Below are 21,986 nucleotides of genomic sequence, written 5' to 3'. Positions count from 1 at the left end.
ATTAGAAACACAGTTTGAGATCTTTGTGAGGGCATTTCACCAGTGGTTGAATGGGGAATTGGTCTTGCCGGGAAAATGTTGTGCGAGGTTGCAACAGTAAACAAGGGGGGCGGGGCTTAGAGGGTTAGAGGTTCCAAGCCCATTCTATTTCTATGTGTGCTGTTGCTGCAGGGAGGGAGGTGTTGCCTAGGCAACCGAAGACTTTGCTTAAACACCTTGCTTGTTTCAGCAAGGAGCAGCAAAAAGTTAAATCAAGTTATCGCAGAAACGGACTCAACCACAATAGTGCCTGGTCATCGCGTCTTCAGTCAGCTGTTCGTTCCATTTTTTTTTTACGGTTATGACAGTTATTTAATTTATTCATGACAGTCTTCATCCATAACCTCCAGCCCTAATGGCATATCAATGTCTGGAAGTGACATTGTATTTTGTTGGATGTCTTGCCTCTCTCAGTCACTCTTGAAAGACACCTCTGTTCTTAACCACTCCTACTACGGATGAGGCAGATCTCATCTTGTTTGGGTCTTCTCAGAGCTTATTGGGGAGATATTTCTAGGTACCTCATCACATCTTCCCCACAGCTCTGTGTTCATACAGCACCTGTTTTCAGAGCTTATTGGGGAGATATTTACCTCATCACATCTTCCCCACAGCTCTGTGTTCATACAGCACCTGTTTTCAGAGCTTATTGGGGAGATATTTACCTCATCACATCTTCCCCACAGCTCTGTGTTCATACAGCACCTGTTTTCAGAGCTTATTGGGGAGATATTTCTAGGTACCTCATCACATCTTCCCCACAGCTCTGTGTTCATACAGCACCTGTTCTCAGAGCTTATTGGGGAGATATTTCTAGGTACCTCATCACATCTTCCCCACAGCTCTGTGTTCATACAGCACCTGTTTTCAGTACATGATGAATCCATTGACACAATCTATATGTGCAGAATCACATTTCAAACATTTATATTTTTGAATTGGCAGAAACACAAGTAATGCAGAAAATGTTTGATTAGGAAAATAGAAAAAGTATGAACCATACCAATCAGTAGAGATACGTGGTGTTTTGGTGTCCCAGGGTCATATTCACTATGCACCAAACAGAAGATAACAGACTGCAACACAGAGGGATGTGTCCAATAAGAAACACTTGTTTTTCATTTTTCTGTTGCAAAAGGTTTTGCTACGGTGTGCACTAATGAATACGTCCCAGCATTGTGTGTGTGGCTGTGTGCTGAAACAGAACACTGGTTGTTTGTTGTTCCATCCAGGCTATAGCCCAGAACTCTGAACTGAGAGGGCGGCTGAGCAACATTCACGCTGAGTCCCGCTGCGTCCCAGAACCCTCCACTGGGCTCATAAACCTCTCTGGTCCCCTACAGGTGGGTGTGGGACATGCATGATGACGTGCATGATGACACACCCTCCCTCCCACATCAGCATAATCAGGTTTACAAAATTCCGCTAACTTGTCAGAGGATTCCGGATTCCAGAGGATTCTGGATTTTATGCTTATTCCCTCCTAATTCTAGGACTCTAAACTGTGATTTCTGGAAAAACCTGGGAACGTTGTGAACGTTACCAGAATTTTACAACCCTGATCATCATCATTGGCATTATTATCTAGTGAGAACAGGCTATATGATTATAATAGCATTTCACACATTTTATAATCTGCTGGCCTTAGTCCCAATACAACAGGTGTTGTCCCACTCACTGCTTGTTTACCCCCTCTGTAATGATGAGTGGTTATCATCACAACATCTCCTTAGTTGTTACAGAGTAACAGGTTCAGCAGTGTTTTCTACTAACTGTTATAATATGGATGCTTAGTGTTGACAGCTCCAACTCCTACTTATCAAGCTGAGTGTTGAGACAACAACTGATGAGAAGATTAGACTGAAGGGATTGTTAGTTGTAAACACCTCTCCTTCTGTTCAGAGTCAGTTGTTATCCTCATGAGCTCACACACACACACACACACACACACACACACACACACACACACACACACACACACACACACACACACACACACACACACACGCACACACACACACACACACTCAGGGAATCAGAGTCCGTTGGTACCCTCCGGAGCTCACTGTTGTGTTTATTTAATCACATCTGATGATAGGGTACAACCTGATCCTGTTAATCACATCCCTGGATGCTTCCAGTACACACACACACATGTGCACACATACACACACATGCCCACACACACACACTCGCACATGCACACATACAAAACAAACACACACACACACACACACACACACACACACACACACACACACACACACACACACACACACACACACACACACACACACACACACACACACACACACACACACACACACAGCCCCCATGAGACACACACACACACAGCCCCCATGACACACACACACACACACACACACACACACACACACACACACACACACACACACACACACACACACACACACACACACACACACAGCCCAGTTAGGGATTCTATTATTGTTAGAGGAGTTTCCTCAGAGGAAGGCTTCCCTGTTTCCTCATCATTAGTTGGTCCACAGAGGCACGAGGGAATCAACAAGTAGGCCTAATGCACTGTCTGGGTCCCCCTATGGGTCCTGGTCAACAGTACTGTCTGGGTACCCCTCTGGGCCCTGGTCAACAGTACTGTCTGGGTCCCCCTAAGGGTCCTGGTCAACAGTACTGTCTGGGTACCCCTCTGGGCCCTGGTCAACAGTACTGTCTGGGTCCCCCTAAGGGTCCTGGTCAACAGTACTGTCTGGGTCCCCCTATGGGCCCTGGTCAACAGTACTGTCTGGGTCCCCCTATGGGCCCTGGTCAACAGTACTGTCTGGGTCCCCCTATGGGCCCTGGTCAACAGTACTGTCTGGGTACCCCTATGGGTCCTGGTCAACAGTACTGTCTGGGTCCCCCTCTGGGCCCTGGTCAACAGTACTGTCTGGGTCCCCCGATGTGTCCTGGTCAACAGTACTGTCTGGGTCCCCCTCTGGGCCCTGGTCAACAGTACTGTCTGGGTCCCCCTCTGGGCCCTGGTCAACAGTACTGTCTGGGTCCCCCTCTGGGCCCTGGTCAACAGTACTGTCTGGGTCCTCCTATGGGCCCTGGTCAACAGTACTGCCCTATAACAGGAATAAGGTACATTTGTGTTCAGTCACGCTATTCTTTGGAAATGTACATGTTTATTCATGGTTTATTGTTTCAGACAGTAATGTTTTTCCCTTTTGAAAGTTCTAACAACAGGAGAATGAGTTCAAATTAATCTAAGCCTAAACCTAGCTGAATTAATCTGAGCCTAAACCTAGCTGAAATAATCTAAGCCTAAACCTATCTGAATTAATCTAAGCTTAAATCTAACTGAATTAATCTGAGCCTAAACCTATCTGAATTAATCTGAGCCTAAATCTAGCTGAAATAATCTGAGCCTAAACCTAGCTGATTTAATCTGAGCCTTAACCTAGCTGAATTAATCTAAACCTAAACCTAACTGGCATTATGTTCTCCTCTTATTAGAAGCAAGACTCCACAGATGGATCCCACCCCCTAGTTCACCAGGCGTCCAATGAGAGCAGAGCATCCATCACAGAATCTCTGTCAGAGTTCTTCGATGCTCAGGAGGTTCTACTGTCTGCCAGCTCCTCAGAAAACGAGGTCAGTGTCTGACTGGGCTGCTCTCTCTCTCTGCTGTTGAAACCAGTCAATACTGGAGGAGGAGATGAGGAGGGAGGGGTGGAGGAATAGGAGGACAGGGAGGGAGGGAGGATTGGGGAGGGAGGGGGAGGAAGAGGAGAAAGGGGAGGCTACAGGGTGGGAGGAGGGAGGAGGGGGATGAATAGAGAGGATGAGGAGGGAGGAGGATGAGGATAGAGGAGGGAGGGAGAATAAGGAGGGAGGGGGAGGAGGAGGAGAGAGAGGAGGGAGGGGGAGAGAGAGAAGGGAGGGGGATGAGGAGGATGAGAAGAGAGAGGAGGGAGGAGAGATGAGGAAAGAGAGGAGGGAGGGGGATGAGGAGAGAGAGGGGGGGGGGGGGGAGAGAGAGAGAGGAGGGAGGGGGATGAGGAGGGAGGAGGTGGAGAGAGGAGTAACAGACAGGGAACTGGATGAATACTTTGTCTGGACACACTTCTGGCTTCAGACTTAATGAGGCACCTCCAGTCAGAGCTCTGAGCTACAGAACATGTTCAGTATGTTTTCTGTCCCTGTGTGAAAGTTAATTACCCCCATCTAAAAATAAAATACCCTTACTGCAGAGAGGAGGTGTACATTTGTCAGTGTCTCCTCTGGGACCGACCGTCTCTCCTCTTCTCCCTCCCTCCTCCTCCGTTATCAAACCCACTGAATGCATCCCAAATGGCATCCTATTCCCTATTTAGGGCACCATTTTGACCAGGGCCCATGGGGAATAGGGCACCATTTAGGATGTTCCCATATGTTGTGACAGGATGTTGAAAGGGACCTGACAGCTTCCTGTTTCCTGGTTCTTGCCTCTCTCAGGTGGGCGCTGTTAAAAAGGTATATTTGACCTGTCACTAATGATCATCTGGGATTTATTCTTTATCCTGCAGGCCTCTGATGATGACTCATACATCAGTGACAACGTCAGCGACAACATCTCCATGGACAACTTCAACAACGAGACGGAGAGACCTAACTCGGGTAAGGGGACACTTTACCATGTGTGTTCCAAGTGGCGCCCTATTCCCAGTATAATGCACTCCTGTTGACCAGGGCTCATAGAGCTCTGTTTAACACTAGTACAATAGGGTGCAATTTGGGACGTGTTTTCCTGGTTACGTATTGACATGCAGTAGTTATGACCACTAATATCCTGATCATAACCCTCCACCCTCCAGGCTGTGAAGAGAACGGGACCCTTCTGAGAAGACGCAGGTCGTGCCTCCCGTCGGCCAGCCCCAACACCAGTAACATCAGTCTATGGAACATCCTTAAGAACAACATAGGGAAAGACCTCTCCAAGGTATCCATGGACTTTTAGCTTTATTTCTGTCAACTGTGTTGGTTTATTTCTGTCTACTGTGTTGGTTTATTTCTGTCTACTGTGTTGGTTTATTTCTGTCAACTGTGTTGGTTTATTTCTGTCTCCTGTGTTGGTTTATTTCTGTCAACTGTGTTGGTTTATTTCTGTCAACTGTGTTGGTTTATTTCTGTCTACTGTGTTGGTTTATTTCTGTCAACTGTGTTGGTTTTTTTCTGTCAACTGTGTTGGCTTATTTCTGTCTACTGTGTTGTTTTATTTTTGTCAACTGTGTTGGTTTATTTCTGTCAACTGTGTTGGTTTATTTCTGTCAACTGTGTTGGTTTATTTCTGTCTACTGTGTTGGTTTATTTCTGTCAACTGTGTTGGTTTTTTTCTGTCAACTGTGTTGGCTTATTTCTGTCTACTGTGTTGTTTTATTTTTGTCAACTGTGTTGGTTTATTTCTGTCTACTGTGTTGGTTTATTTCTGTCAACTGTGTTGGTTTATTTCTGTCTACTGTGTTGGTTTATTTCTGTCTACTGTGTTGGTTTATTTCTGTCTACTGTGTTGGTTTATTTCTGTCTACTGTGTTGGTTTATTTCTGTCTACTGTGTTGGTTTATTTCTGTCTACTGTGTTGGTTTATTTCTGTCTCCTGTGTTGGTTTATTTCTGTCTACTGTGTTGGTTTATTTCTGTCTACTGTGTTGGTTTATTTCTGTCAACTGTGTTGGTTTATTTCTGTCTACTGTGTTGGTTTATTTCTGTCTACTGTGTTGGTTTATTTCTGTCTCCTGTGTTGGTTTATTTCTGTCAACTGTGTTGGTTTATTTCTGTCAACTGTGTTGGTTTATTTCTGTCTACTGTGTTGGTTTATTTCTGTCTACTGTGTTGGTTTATTTCTGTCTACTGTGTTGGTTTATTTCTGTCTACTGTGTTGGTTTATTTCTGTCTACTGTGTTGGTTTATTTCTGTCTACTGTGTTGGTTTATTTCTGTCTACTGTGTTGGTTTATTTCTGTCTCCTGTGTTGGTTTATTTCTGTCTACTGTGTTGGTTTATTTCTGTCTACTGTGTTGGTTTATTTCTGTCAACTGTGTTGGTTTATTTCTGTCAACTGTGTTGGTTTATTTCTGTCTACTGTGTTGGTTTATTTCTGTCTACTGTGTTGGTTTATTTCTGTCTACTGTGTTGGTTTATTTCTGTCTACTGTGTTGGTTTATTTCTGTCTCCTGTGTTGGTTTATTTCTGTCAACTGTGTTGGTTTATTTCTGTCTACTGTGTTGGTTTATTTCTGTCTACTGTGTTGGTTTATTTCTGTCTACTGTGTTGGTTTATTTCTGTCTACTGTGTTGGTTTATTTCTGTCTACTGTGTTGGTTTATTTCTGTCAACTGTGTTGGTTTTTTTCTGTCAACTGTGTTGGCTTATTTCTGTCTACTGTGTTGTTTTATTTTTGTCAACTGTGTTGGTTTATTTCTGTCTACTGTGTTGGTTTATTTCTGTCAACTGTGTTGGTTTATTTCTGTCAACTGTGTTGGTTTATTTCTGTCAACTGTGTTGGTTTATTTCTGTCTACTGTGTTGGTTTATTTCTGTCTACTGTGTTGGTTTATTTCTGTCTCCTGTGTTGGTTTATTTCTGTCAACTGTGTTGGTTTATTTCTGTCTACTGTGTTGGTTTATTTCTGTCTACTGTGTTGGTTTATTTCTGTCTACTGTGTTGGTTTATTTCTGTCTACTGTGTTGGTTTATTTCTGTCTACTGTGTTGGTTTATTTCTGTCAACTGTGTTGGTTTATTTCTGTCTACTGTGTTGGTTTATTTCTGTCTCCTGTGTTGGTTTATTTCTGTCTACTGTGTTGGTTTATTTCTGTCTACTGTGTTGGTTTATTTCTGTCTCCTGTGTTGGTTTATTTCTGTCAACTGTGTTGGTTTATTTCTGTCTACTGTGTTGGTTTATTTCTGTCTACTGTGTTGGTTTATTTCTGTCTACTGTGTTGGTTTATTTCTGTCTCCTGTGTTGGTTTATTTCTGTCAACTGTGTTGGTTTATTTCTGTCTACTGTGTTGGTTTATTTCTGTCTACTGTGTTGGTTTATTTCTGTCTACTGTGTTGGTTTATTTCTGTCTACTGTGTTGGTTTATTTCTGTCTACTGTGTTGGTTTATTTCTGTCAACTGTGTTGGTTTATTTCTGTCTACTGTGTTGGTTTATTTCTGTCTACTGTGTTGGTTTATTTCTGTCTACTGTGTTGGTTTATTTCTGTCTACTGTGTTGGTTTATTTCTGTCTACTGTGTTGGTTTATTTCTGTCAACTGTGTTGGTTTTTTTCTGTCAACTGTGTTGGCTTATTTCTGTCTACTGTGTTGTTTTATTTTTGTCAACTGTGTTGGTTTATTTCTGTCTACTGTGTTGGTTTATTTCTGTCTACTGTGTTGGTTTATTTCTGTCTACTGTGTTGGTTTATTTCTGTCTCCTGTGTTGGTTTATTTCTGTCAACTGTGTTGGTTTATTTCTGTCTACTGTGTTGGTTTATTTCTGTCTACTGTGTTGGTTTATTTCTGTCTACTGTGTTGGTTTATTTCTGTCTACTGTGTTGGTTTATTTCTGTCTACTGTGTTGGTTTATTTCTGTCAACTGTGTTGGTTTTTTTCTGTCAACTGTGTTGGCTTATTTCTGTCTACTGTGTTGTTTTATTTTTGTCAACTGTGTTGGTTTATTTCTGTCTACTGTGTTGGTTTATTTCTGTCAACTGTGTTGGTTTATTTCTGTCAACTGTGTTGGTTTATTTCTGTCAACTGTGTTGGTTTATTTCTGTCTACTGTGTTGGTTTATTTCTGTCTACTGTGTTGGTTTATTTCTGTCTCCTGTGTTGGTTTATTTCTGTCAACTGTGTTGGTTTATTTCTGTCTACTGTGTTGGTTTATTTCTGTCTACTGTGTTGGTTTATTTCTGTCTACTGTGTTGGTTTATTTCTGTCTACTGTGTTGGTTTATTTCTGTCTACTGTGTTGGTTTATTTCTGTCAACTGTGTTGGTTTATTTCTGTCTACTGTGTTGGTTTATTTCTGTCTCCTGTGTTGGTTTATTTCTGTCTACTGTGTTGGTTTATTTCTGTCTACTGTGTTGGTTTATTTCTGTCTCCTGTGTTGGTTTATTTCTGTCAACTGTGTTGGTTTATTTCTGTCTACTGTGTTGGTTTATTTCTGTCTACTGTGTTGGTTTATTTCTGTCTACTGTGTTGGTTTATTTCTGTCTACTGTGTTGGTTTATTTCTGTCTCCTGTGTTGGTTTATTTCTGTCAACTGTGTTGGTTTATTTCTGTCTACTGTGTTGGTTTATTTCTGTCTACTGTGTTGGTTTATTTCTGTCTACTGTGTTGGTTTATTTCTGTCAACTGTGTTGGTTTATTTCTGTCAACTGTGTTGGTTTATTTCTGTCTACTGTGTTGGTTTATTTCTGTCTACTGTGTTGGTTTATTTCTGTCTCCTGTGTTGGTTTATTTCTGTCAACTGTGTTGGTTTATTTCTGTCTACTGTGTTGGTTTATTTCTGTCTACTGTGTTGGTTTATTTCTGTCTACTGTGTTGGTTTATTTCTGTCAACTGTGTTGGTTTATTTCTGTCAACTGTGTTGGTTTATTTCTGTCTACTGTGTTGGTTTATTTCTGTCTACTGTGTTGGTTTATTTCTGTCTACTGTGTTGGTTTATTTCTGTCAACTGTGTTGGTTTATTTCTGTCTACTGTGTTGGTTTATTTCTGTCTACTGTGTTGGTTTATTTCTGTCTCCTGTGTTGGTTTATTTCTGTCTACTGTGTTGGTTTATTTCTGTCTACTGTGTTGGTTTATTTCTGTCTACTGTGTTGGTTTATTTCTGTCAACTGTGTTGGTTTATTTCTGTCTACTGTGTTGGTTTATTTCTGTCTACTGTGTTGGTTTATTTCTGTCTACTGTGTTGGTTTATTTCTGTCAACTGTGTTGGTTTATTTCTGTCTACTGTGTTGGTTTATTTCTGTCTACTGTGTTGGTTTATTTCTGTCTCCTGTGTTGGTTTATTTCTGTCTACTGTGTTGGTTTATTTCTGTCTACTGTGTTGGTTTATTTCTGTCTACTGTGTTGGTTTATTTCTGTCTCCTGTGTTGGTTTATTTCTGTCAACTGTGTTGGTTTATTTCTGTCTACTGTGTTGGTTTATTTCTGTCTACTGTGTTGGTTTATTTCTGTCTACTGTGTTGGTTTATTTCTGTCTACTGTGTTGGTTTATTTCTGTCTCCTGTGTTGGTTTATTTCTGTCAACTGTGTTGGTTTATTTCTGTCTACTGTGTTGGTTTATTTCTGTCTCCTGTGTTGGTTTATTTCTGTCTACTGTGTTGGTTTATTTCTGTCTACTGTGTTGGTTTATTTCTGTCTCCTGTGTTGGTTTATTTCTGTCAACTGTGTTGGTTTATTTCTGTCTACTGTGTTGGTTTATTTCTGTCTACTGTGTTGGTTTATTTCTGTCTACTGTGTTGGTTTATTTCTGTCTACTGTGTTGGTTTATTTCTGTCTCCTGTGTTGGTTTATTTCTGTCAACTGTGTTGGTTTATTTCTGTCTACTGTGTTGGTTTATTTCTGTCTACTGTGTTGGTTTATTTCTGTCTACTGTGTTGGTTTATTTCTGTCAACTGTGTTGGTTTATTTCTGTCAACTGTGTTGGTTTATTTCTGTCTACTGTGTTGGTTTATTTCTGTCTACTGTGTTGGTTTATTTCTGTCTCCTGTGTTGGTTTATTTCTGTCAACTGTGTTGGTTTATTTCTGTCTACTGTGTTGGTTTATTTCTGTCTACTGTGTTGGTTTATTTCTGTCAACTGTGTTGGTTTATTTCTGTCAACTGTGTTGGTTTATTTCTGTCTACTGTGTTGGTTTATTTCTGTCTACTGTGTTGGTTTATTTCTGTCTACTGTGTTGGTTTATTTCTGTCAACTGTGTTGGTTTATTTCTGTCTACTGTGTTGGTTTATTTCTGTCTACTGTGTTGGTTTATTTCTGTCTCCTGTGTTGGTTTATTTCTGTCTACTGTGTTGGTTTATTTCTGTCTACTGTGTTGGTTTATTTCTGTCTACTGTGTTGGTTTATTTCTGTCAACTGTGTTGGTTTATTTCTGTCTACTGTGTTGGTTTATTTCTGTCTACTGTGTTGGTTTATTTCTGTCTACTGTGTTGGTTTATTTCTGTCAACTGTGTTGGTTTATTTCTGTCTACTGTGTTGGTTTATTTCTGTCTACTGTGTTGGTTTATTTCTGTCTCCTGTGTTGGTTTATTTCTGTCTACTGTGTTGGTTTATTTCTGTCTACTGTGTTGGTTTATTTCTGTCTCCTGTGTTGGTTTATTTCTGTCTACTGTGTTGGTTTATTTCTGTCTACTGTGTTGGTTTATTTCTGTCAACTGTGTTGGTTTATTTCTGTCTACTGTGTTGGTTTATTTCTGTCTCCTGTGTTGGTTTATTTCTGTCTCCTGTGTTGGTTTATTTCTGTCTACTGTGTTGGTTTATTTCTGTCTCCTGTGTTGGTTTATTTCTGTCTACTGTGTTGGTTTATTTCTGTCTACTGTGTTGGTTTATTTCTGTCTACTGTGTTGGTTTATTTCTGTCTCCTGTGTTGGTTTATTTCTGTCTACTGTGTTGGTTTATTTCTGTCTACTGTGTTGGTTTATTTCTGTCTCCTGTGTTGGTTTATTTCTGTCTACTGTGTTGGTTTATTTCTGTCTACTGTGTTGGTTTATTTCTGTCTACTGTGTTGGTTTATTTCTGTCTCCTGTGTTGGTTTATTTCTGTCTACTGTGTTGGTTTATTTCTGTCTACTGTGTTGGTTTATTTCTGTCTCCTGTGTTGGTTTATTTCTGTCAACTGTGTTGGTTTATTTCTGTCTACTGTGTTGGTTTATTTCTGTCTACTGTGTTGGTTTATTTCTGTCTCCTGTGTTGGTTTATTTCTGTCTCCTGTGTTGGTTTATTTCTGTCTCCTGTGTTGGTTTATTTCTGTCTACTGTGTTGGTTTATTTCTGTCTACTGTGTTGGTTTATTTCTGTCAACTGTGTTGGTTTATTTATGTCTACTGTGTTGGTTTATTTATGTCTACTGTGTTGGTTTATTTCTGTCAACTGTGTTGGTTTATTTCTGTCTACTGTGTTGGTTTATTTCTGTCTACTGTGTTGGTTTATTTCTGTCTCCTGTGTTGGTTTATTTCTGTCTACTGTGTTGGTTTATTTCTGTCAACTGTGTTGGTTTATTTCTGTCTCCTGTGTTGGTTTATTTCTGTCTCCTGTGTTGGTTTATTTCTGTCTCCTGTGTTGGTTTTTTTCTGTCTCCTGTGTTGGTTTATTTCTGTCTACTGTGTTGGTTTATTTCTGTCTACTGTGTTGGTTTATTTCTGTCTACTGTGTTGGTTTATTTCTGTCTCCTGTGTTGGTTTATTTCTGTCAACTGTGTTGGTTTATTTCTGTCTCCTGTGTTGGTTTATTTCTGTCTCCTGTGTTGGTTTATTTCTGTCTCCTGTGTTGGTTTATTTCTGTCTCCTGTGTTGGTTTATTTCTGTCTCCTGTGTTGGTTTATTTCTGTCTCCTGTGTTGGTTTATTTCTGTCTCCTGTGTTGGTTTATTTCTGTTGTGTTTGTGATTTGTCTCCTGTGTTGGTTTATTTCTGTCTACTGTGTTGGTTTATTTCTGTCTACTGTGTTGGTTTATTTCTGTCTACTGTGTTGGTTTATTTCTGTCTCCTGTGTTGGTTTATTTCTGTCTACTGTGTTGGTTTATTTCTGTCTACTGTGTTGGTTTATTTCTGTCTCCTGTGTTGGTTTATTTCTGTCTCCTGTGTTGGTTTATTTCTGTCTACTGTGTTGGTTTATTTCTGTCTACTGTGTTGGTTTATTTCTGTCTCCTGTGTTGGTTTATTTCTGTCTCCTGTGTTGGTTTATTTCTGTCTCCTGTGTTGGTTTATTTCTGTTGTGTTTGTGATTTGTCTCCTGTGTTGGTTTATTTCTGTTGTGTTTGTGATTTGTCTCCTGTGTTGGTTTATTTCTGTTGTGTTTGTGATTTGTCTCCTGTGTTGGTTTATTTCTGTTGTGTTTGTGATTTGTCTCCTGTGTTGGTTTATTTCTGTCTCCTGTGTTGGTTTATTTCTGTTGTGTTTGTGATTTGTCTCCTGTGTTGGTTTATTTCTGTCTCCTGTGTTGGTTTATTTCTGTTGTGTTTGTGATTTGTCTCCTGTGTTGGTTTATTTCTGTCTACTGTGTTGGTTTATTTCTGTTGTGTTTGTGATTTGTCTCCTGTGTTGGTTTATTTCTGTCTCCTGTGTTGGTTTATTTCTGTTGTGTTTGTGATTTGTCTCTGCCTACATAGAATGTTGAGATTCCTCTGTTGTGAAAAGCTCTAAACATTACTAAATGTCTAATTATTATACTTACATTATTCCATTTGGTTTACGTGACATTATTACATAATTACTACATTTGTTTTCTTATGAAGGTGACCAAATCTAGCTTTGTGATTGCTGTGTAAATGTGTTGTAATGATTATTCAGGTGGCTATGCCTGTTCAGCTGAACGAGCCCCTCAACACCCTGCAGAGACTGTGTGAGGAGCTGGAGTACAGCGAGCTGCTGGACAGAGCTGCTAACACACAGGACCCCTTTGAACGCATGGTGAGAGGGGATGTGTACACACACACACACACACACACACACACACACACACACACACACACACACACACACACACACACACACACACACACACACACACACACACACACACTGGACTCCTTTGAGGGTATGGAGAGAGAATATGCTCTGAATACACACACACACACACTGAACTCCTTTGAGGGTATGGAGAGAGAATATGCTCTGAATACACACACACACACACACACACACACACACACACACACACACTGGACTCCTTTGAGGGTATGGAGAGAGAATATGCTCTGAATACACACACACACACACTGAACTCCTTTGAGGGTATGGAGAGAGAATATGCTCTGAATACACACACACACACACACACACACACACACACACACACACACACACACACACACACACACACACACACACACTGACATAGTACCACTTTCACAATGGGACCCGCACACATACACACACCGAACAAATTCACACATTTGGGCACACAAGACCCCTTCTGCACAAATGGTGAATAATACACACTCTTCACGGTAGTGCTGTAATGTCCTATGGACATTTGAGGAGAAATTACATTTCATTCCCACTGGCTAGATCCTGATTGGACCCTCCGGCTGTAGCCAGTAGTGTGCCTCGGCTCGCTCCGTTTTAAATTACTTGGTACAAATGATCTGTTTGGTTTTCTGCTTTTGTGCATATAATTGTTTATCAGCAATTGTATATGACTACTAAAATGGATTGAGGATTTAGGATCAGCACTTCCCTGATTTGATGGCGCTTTGTATTCACTGACCAGTTTTTCTAAAGCTAGAGACATTTGATGAAAGCCTTTGAAGACATGGCACCTTACTGCGGTAATAAATCTGTGTGGAATATATTTCCTGCAGAGTGTTTGTTCCATTTGAAATGATGAATGTGTGTTACTGGCTGCAGTAGCTCAGTGTGAATGACAGGCATAGGACCAGAACTAGACCCACAGCTTCCAGACTCCCCGACCAATAGAAGTTGAGTGGAGTTTGTCAGTTTGTCAGAGAGGTGGGCGTCATAGCGATGATACATGAGTTGAACTAGAGAAAAGGGCAGAGGTGTCAGTAAATACAGGCTGCGTTCCAAATGGCTCCCTATACCCATTAAGGCTGTGGTCAAAAGTAGTGCACTTGGGAATAGGGTACTATTTGGGATGCAGCCTGTATTTATTGACACATCAGCCCTTTTCTCTAGTTCACCTCATGGATCATCGCTATGACTGTGTGTTCTGTTCCTCCTCTCACTGCATTATCAGCAGGCAGAGCCAAAAATCAATCAACAGCTAGGCATTAGTTACAGACAGAGGTTCAGTAATGCTACATCTATCAATAGCTAGGCATTAGTTACAGACAGAGGTTCAGTAATGCTACATCAATCAATAGCTAGGCATTAGTTACAGACAGAGGTACAGTAATGCTACATCTATCAATAGCTAGGCATTAGTTACAGACAGAGGTTCAGTAATGCTACATCAATCAATAGCTAGGCATTAGTTACAGACAGAGGTTCAGTAATGCTACATCTATCAATAGCTAGGCATTAGTTACAGACAGAGGTTCAGTAATGCTACATCAATCAATAGCTAGGCATTAGTTACAGACAGAGGTACAGTAATGCTACATCAATCAACAGCTAGGCATTAGTTACAGACAGAGGTACAGTAATGCTACATCTATCAATAGCTAGGCATTAGTTACAGACAGAGGTACAGTAGTGCTACATCAATCAACAGCTAGGCATTAGTTACAGACAGAGGTTCAGTAATGCTACATCAATCAATAGCTAGGCATTAGTTACAGACAGAGGTACAGTAATGCTACATCAATCAACAGCTAGGCATTAGTTACAGACAGAGGTACAGTAATGCTACATCTATCAATAGCTAGGCATTAGTTACAGACAGAGGTACAGTAATGCTACATCTATCAATAGCTAGGCATTAGTTACAGACATAAGTACAGTAATGCTACATCTATCAATAGCTAGGCATTAGTTACAGACAGAGGTACAGTAATGCTACATCAATCAACAGCTAGGCATTAGTTACAGACAGAGGTACAGTAATGCTACATCTATCAATAGCTAGGCATTAGTTACAGACAGAGGTACAGTAATGCTACATCAATCAACATCTAGGCATTAGTTACAGACAGAGGTACAGTAGTGCTCTCTAGACTACAGAGAGCAAACTCTACCTTGTTTATTAGTGTTATTAATAACCTGTATGATGAGGAAATATTTAGCCATTCAGCCACTTTCTCCATCACTTGTGTTAGTTTAACCTGCAGTAGCAGGCAGATGAAGACAGCTCTAATCTGTGTTGAAGAGGAGAGGCTGCAGGCAGATGAAGACAGCTCTAGTCTGTGTTGAAGAGGAGAGGCAGCTGAAGACAGCTCTAGTCTGTGTTGAAGAGGAGAGGCTGCAGGCAGATGAAGACAGCTCTAATCTGTGTTGAAGAGGAGAGGCTGCAGGCAGATGAAGACAGCTCTAGTCTGTGTTGAAGAGGAGAGGCTGCAGGCAGATGAAGACAGCTCTAGTCTGTGTTGAAGAGGAGAGGCTGCAGGCAGATGAAGACAGCTATCCCATCAGTGTCTTTGTGGAGTGGAGGAGATGGTGATGATGATGATGATGAGTGTTTTTTGTCCCCTGGCCCAGTGTGGCCTATCAGAGGGGACATCCAGATCCAGACAGCATCCACTCAGCCAGCCAGCCACTTTGGCTTCCTCTCAAATGGCACCCTATTCCCTATGGGCCCTGATTAAAAGTAGTGCACTAGTTCCATTGGGACACAGCCTCTCCCATTCAGTTTCACATTACTGAGGTCATCAGGCCCATTCTACTCAAGTGGAGAGGAAATTATTTACATTTGATTTATTTGACTAGAAAAGTCCGTTAAGAACAAATTCTTATTTACAATGACCAAACCCTAACCCGGACAACACTGGGCCAATTGTGCGCCACCCTATGGGACTCCCAATCATGGCCGGTTGTGATTCAGCCTGGAATTGAACCAGGGTCTGTAGTGACACCACTAGCACTGAGATGCTGCGCCACTCGGGAGCCCAATGATAGCTATATCTGTGGGAAATCTAATGGGAATTTCACCAGCAATGATCAGTTGTTAGAATGAAGGGTTATTGAATGGTCCATTTGACACAAACTCACTACAAACAGTTCTCCTGCGGACCCCCTGGGGTAATTATGGTGGGACGACCTCTTATCTCATAGAGATGTACTAGAGAGCTCATCTCCGCTCGGCTCATCTTTGGAGAATGGAGATAGCACAGCCAGTGCCATTGAGGGCTAAAACAGGCTTTGGGCCAAGTCCTCTATCCAACTCTATGGTTCCACTTTGCACTTTCTGTCATCCATAAAAACTGTCATAATGTCATTCTTGGGTTGACCTTCTGTGTTTTCTCACTAACTACTGTGTGTGTGTGTGTGTGTGTGTGTGTGTGTGTGTGTGTGTGTGTGTGTGTGTGTGTGTGTGTGTGTGTGTGTGTGTGTGTGTGTGTGTGTGTGTGTGTGTGTGTGTGTGTGTGTGTGTGGTTATCCTGCTCAAGTGTTACTGATGATGGCCATTAGAATGTGCTGATGACTGATACTTGAACAGAGGAGTAATGAACTGACCGGTGCTGTTAACTGTCTGTAGGTGTACATAGCCACGTTTGCAGTGTCGGGGTACGCGTCCAGCTACCACCGAGCGGGAGGGAAGCCCTTCAACCCGGTCCTGGGGGAGACCTACGAGTGTGACCGTCCTGACAAGGGCCTCCGATTTGTAGCAGAACAGGTACTGTACATAGACCCACATGTCCTAAATATGGCCTGTAAGTATTTGTCCCACATCTGAAGAATTCATAGGGTTTGATCCATCAAGTACAAGCCTGCCATTCTTTATCTCTGTTCTCAGGTCAGCCATCACCCACCGATATCAGCATGCCACGCTGACTCTAAAAACTACATATTCTGGCAAGGTAAGTCAACACCATGGTCCTCTATAAACTATTACCCTTTCACCTAATACTCACGCTTTCACCTGATACTCACCATTTCACCTGATACTCACCATTTCACCTGATACTCACCTTTTCACCTGATACTCACCCTTTCACCTAATACTCACGCTTTCACCTGATACTCACCATTTCACCTGATACACACCCTTTCACCTAATACTCACGCTTTCACCTGATACTCACCATTTCACCTGATACTCACCCTTTCACCTGATACTCACCCTTTCACCTGATACTCACCCTTTCACCTGATACACACCCTTTCACCTGATACTCACCCTTTCACCTGATACTCACCCTTTCACCTGATACACACCCTTTCACCTGATACTCACCCTTTCACCTGAGACTCATCCTTTCACTTGACACTCATCCTTTCACCTGACACTCATCCTTTCACCTGATACACACCCTTTCACCTGATACTCACCCTTTCACCTAATACTCAACCTTTCACCTGATACTCACCCTTTCACCTGATACACACCCTTTCACCTGATACACACCCTTTCACCTGACACAGACACTGGGTTTATAACTAGGGGCAAGAGATTTTCCCGATCACGCAGAACACTGGTCTTAACCATACCAGCTATTACAGCTAGTCTCAAGCTGGAGGCCCTAACCAACCATACCAGCTATTACAGCTAGTCTCAAGCTGGAGGCCCTAACCAACCATACCAGCTATTAGTCTAAAGCTGGAGGCCCTAACCAGCCATACAAGCTATTAGTCTAAAGCTGGAGGCCCTAACCAGCCATACCAGCTATTACAGCTAGTCTGAAGCTGGAGGCCCTAACCAGCCATACCAGCTATTAGTCTAAAGCTGGAGGCCCTAACCAGCCATACCAGCTATTACAGCTAGTCTGAAGCTGGAGGCCCTAACCAACCATACCAGCTATTAGTCTAAAGCTGGAGGCCCTAACCAACCATACCAGCTATTAGACTAAAGCTCGAGGCCCTAACCAGCCATACCAGCTATTACAGCTAGTCTGAAGCTGGAGGCCCTAACCAACCATAGCAGCTATTATAGCTAGTCTAAAGCTGGAGGCCCTAACCGACCATACCAGCTATTAGTCTAAAGCTGGAGGCCCTAACCAACCATACCAGCTATTAGTCTAAAGCTGGAGGTCCTAACCAACCATATCAGCTATGAGTCTAAAGCTGGAGGTCCGAAACAACCATACCAGCTATTAGTCTAAAGCTGGAGGTCCAAACCAGCCATAGCAGCTATTAGTCTAAAGCTGGAGTTCCGAACCAACCATAGCAGCTATTAGTCTAAAGCTGGAGGTCCAAACCAACCATACCAGGTATTAGTCTAAAGCTGGAGGTCCTAACCAACCATAACAGCTATTAGTCTAAAGCTGTAGGTCCAAACCAACCATACCAGCTATTAGTCTAAAGCTGGAGGTCCAAACCAGCCATAGCAGCTATCAGTCTAAAGCTGGAGGCCCTAACCAACCACACCAGCTATTAGTCTAAAGCTGGAGGTCCTAGCCAACCATACCAGCTATTAGTCTAAAGCTGGAGGTCCAAACCAGCCTTAGCAGCTATTAGTCTAAAGCTGGAGGTCCTAACCAACCATACCAGCTATTAGTCTAAAGCTGGAGGCCCTAACCAACCATAGCAGCTTATAGTCTAAAGCTGGAGGTCCTAACCAACCATAGCAGCTATTACAGCTAGTCTAAAGCTGGAGGCCCTAACCAACCATACCAGCTATTAGTCTAAAGCTGGAGGCCCTAACCAACCATACCAGCTATTAGTCTAAAGCTGGAGGCCCTAACCAACCATACCAGCTATTAGTCTAAAGCTGGAAGCCGTTCCTCTTGGATGCACTAACGCTGCTGTTGTCTTTCCTGTGATGTCTTTAGACGTGAGGTGGAAAAACAAGTTCTGGGGGAAGTCTATGGAAATAGTTCCTGTGGGCACCACCCATGTGATTCTGCCAGGGTGAGTCCTTTACTGTCCCTCTCAATCCCACTCTACCAGACCACCCTTACTGACCAACTAGCCACTACATCCATGGTACATCCTGACCACCCTTACTGACCATCTAGCCACTACATCCATGGTACAACCAGACCCCCTTACTGACCAACTAGCCACTACGACCATGGTCCAACCAGACCCCCCTTACTGACCAACTAGCCACTACATCCATGGTACAACCAGACCACCCTTACTGACCAACTAGCCACTACATCCATGGTCCAACCAGACCCCCCTTACTGACCATCTAGCCACTACATCCATGGTACAACCAGACCCCCTTACTGACCAACTAGCCACTACATCCATGGTCCAACCAGACCACCCTTACTGACCAACTAGCCACTACATCCATGGTCCAACCAGACCACCCTTACTGACCAACTAGCCACTACATCCATGGTCCAACCAGACCACCCAAATCTGTTTGTCAGTGTTCAGATATCACTCAAATAGATAATAGACTGATGATAGACTGATAGACTGATGATAGACTGATAATAGACTGATGATAGACTGATAATAGACTTATAACAGACTGATAATAGACTGATAGATTGATGATAGACTGATGATAGACTGATAATAGACTGATAATAGACTGATAGATTGATGATAGATTGAAGATAGACTGATGATAGACTGATGATAGACTGATGATAGACTGATAATAGACTGATAATAGACTGATGATAGACTGATAGACTGATAATAGACTGATGATAGACTGATAGACTGATGATAGACTGATGATAGACTGATAATAGACTGATAATAGACTGATAATAGACTGATAGACTGATGATAGACTGATAACAGACTGATAATAGACTGATGATAGACTGATGATAGCCTGATAATAGACTGATAATAGACTGATAATAGACGGATAGACTGATAATAGACTGATAGACTGATAATAGACTGATAGACTGATGATAGACTGATAGACTGATAATAGACTGATAATAGACTGATAGATTGATGATAGACTGATGATAGACTGATAATAGACTGATAGATTGATGATAGATTGATGATAGACTGATGATAGACTGATGATAGACTGATAATAGACTGATAATAGACTGATAGATTGATGATAGACTGATGATAGACTGATAATAGACTGATTATAGACTGATAATAGACTGATAACAGACTGATAACAGACTGATAATAGACTAATGATAGACTGACGATAGACTGATGATAGACTGATGATAGACTGATAGATTGATGATAGACTGATGATAGACTGATAGATTGATGATAGACTGATGATAGACTGATGATAGACTGATAATAGACTGATAATAGACTGATAGACTGATAATAGACTGATAGACTGATGATAGACTGATGATAGACTGATAGACTGATGATAGACTGATAATAGACTGATAGATTGATGATAGACTGATGATAGACTGATAGACTGATGATAGACTGATGATAGACTGATAATAGACTGATAATAGACTGATAATAGACTGATAGACTGATGATAGACTGATAACAGACTGATAATAGACTGATGATAGACTGATGATAGACTGATGATAGACTGATAATAGACTGATAATAGACTGATGATAGACTGATGATAGACTGATAATAGACTGATAATAGACTGATAATAGACTGATGATAGACTGATGATAGACTGATGATAGACTGATGATAGACTGATAATAGACTGATAATAGACTGATAATAGACTGATAGATGGATATTAGACTGATAATAGACTGATAATGGACTGATTTAATTCTATTAAAGGTACTTTTGTTGTTTTATACACTGACCTGCGTCTTATCTCATGCGCACACTCACACACACACACACACACACACACACACACACACACACACACACACACACACACACACACACACACACACACATACACACACTGAAACACAAACATATTGTGACACGCCCTCTCCCCGTCCTGCAGGTTTGGTGACCACTATGAGTGGAACAAGGTGACGTCCTGCATCCACAACATCCTGAGTGGGCAGCGCTGGATAGAACACTATGGAGAGATCTCCATCAGGAACACCAGCACTGATATCTGCCAGTGTAAGGTCACCTTCATCAAGGTGAGAGACAGGGGGGGGGGGGGTATGTGTGTGTGTATGAACCGGAGGGGATATTCCACCTGTTTAACCTGATATTAGAACAGTCAGTATTTGGGTTTGTGAGTCCCCCCTGGCCATGGCAGTAATGAAGTCAGTCAGTATTTGGGTTTGTGAGTCCCCCCTGGCCATGGCAGTAATACAGTCAGTCAGTATTTGGGTTTGTGAGTCCCCCCTGGCCATGGCAGTAATGAAGTCAGTCAGTATTTGGGTTTGTGAGTCCCCCTGGCCATGGCAGTAATGAAGTCAGTCAGTATTTGGGTTTGTGAGTCCCCCCTGGCCATGGCAGTAATGAAGTCAGTCAGTATTTGGGTTTGTGAGTCCCCCCTGGCCATGGCAGTAATACAGTCAGTCAGTATTTGGGTTTGTGAGTCCCCCCTGGCCATGGCAGTAATACAGTCAGTCAGTATTTGGGTTTGTGAGTCCCCCCTGGCCATGGCAGTAATACAATCAGTCAGTATTTGGGTTTGTGAGTCCCCCCTGGCCATGGCAGTAATGAAGTCAGTCAGTATTTGGGTTTGTGAGTCCCCCCTGGCCATGGCAGTAATGAAGTCAGTCACTGGAAAGCTGGAAGCTGAGTGGAAATACTTCTTTATAAGTGGACACTGGAAAGCTGGAAGCTGAGTGGAAATACTTCTTTATAAGTGGACACTGGAAAGCTGGAAGCTGAGTGGAAATACTTCTTTATAAGTGATGCAGGTTGGTGAAAGGGTTGTTAAAAGCTTAAATTAGTCAAAACTGTGTTCCCCACACACACACACACACACACACACACACACACACACACACACACACACACACACACACACACACACACACACACACACACACACACACACACACACACACACACACACACACACACACACACACACACCCTGTGCATGGCCTTTCCCCTGAATGAACAACAACTCCATCCATCTCTGCGTTTTGAAGTTGAACTTCGTAGAGCCCATTCCAAAAGCTGACAGGTAATTGGTGTTAGTCTCTGAGGAGTTGAAAGGTCTACTGCAGTGTAAGATGCCAGGTCAAGACATGTAGGAGCTCATTATACAATATAACCTCTCCTGTCCTCTCCTCTTTCCTCTTTCCTCCCCTCTCCCCTCTCCCCTCTTCTGTCCTCTACTGTCCTGTCCTGT

At 42.1% G+C, this 21,986-nt stretch overlaps 1 protein-coding gene across 1 annotated transcript in view; it reads left to right on the top strand.

The window, feature by feature from the left end:
- Positions 1-21,986, top strand: part of osbpl3b (oxysterol binding protein-like 3b) — an 86,438-nt gene that overhangs the window by 56,313 nt on the left and 8,139 nt on the right. Inside the window, exons 10-17 of the mRNA XM_038976456.1 lie at positions 3,541-3,678; positions 4,593-4,683; positions 4,881-5,005; positions 12,551-12,670; positions 16,356-16,493; positions 16,614-16,677; positions 18,589-18,667; positions 20,667-20,811. Coding sequence (XP_038832384.1) covers positions 3,541-3,678; positions 4,593-4,683; positions 4,881-5,005; positions 12,551-12,670; positions 16,356-16,493; positions 16,614-16,677; positions 18,589-18,667; positions 20,667-20,811 — 900 coding nt within the window. The remainder of the gene's footprint in view (positions 1-3,540; positions 3,679-4,592; positions 4,684-4,880; positions 5,006-12,550; positions 12,671-16,355; positions 16,494-16,613; positions 16,678-18,588; positions 18,668-20,666; positions 20,812-21,986) is intronic.

This window comes from Salvelinus namaycush, chromosome 37, assembly GCF_016432855.1.
Source record: "Salvelinus namaycush isolate Seneca chromosome 37, SaNama_1.0, whole genome shotgun sequence".
NCBI classification, from domain to species: Eukaryota; Metazoa; Chordata; class Actinopteri; order Salmoniformes; family Salmonidae; genus Salvelinus; species Salvelinus namaycush.
Note: the sequence above shows the minus strand (reverse complement) of the source record. Positions and strands in the feature narration are given on the sequence as shown.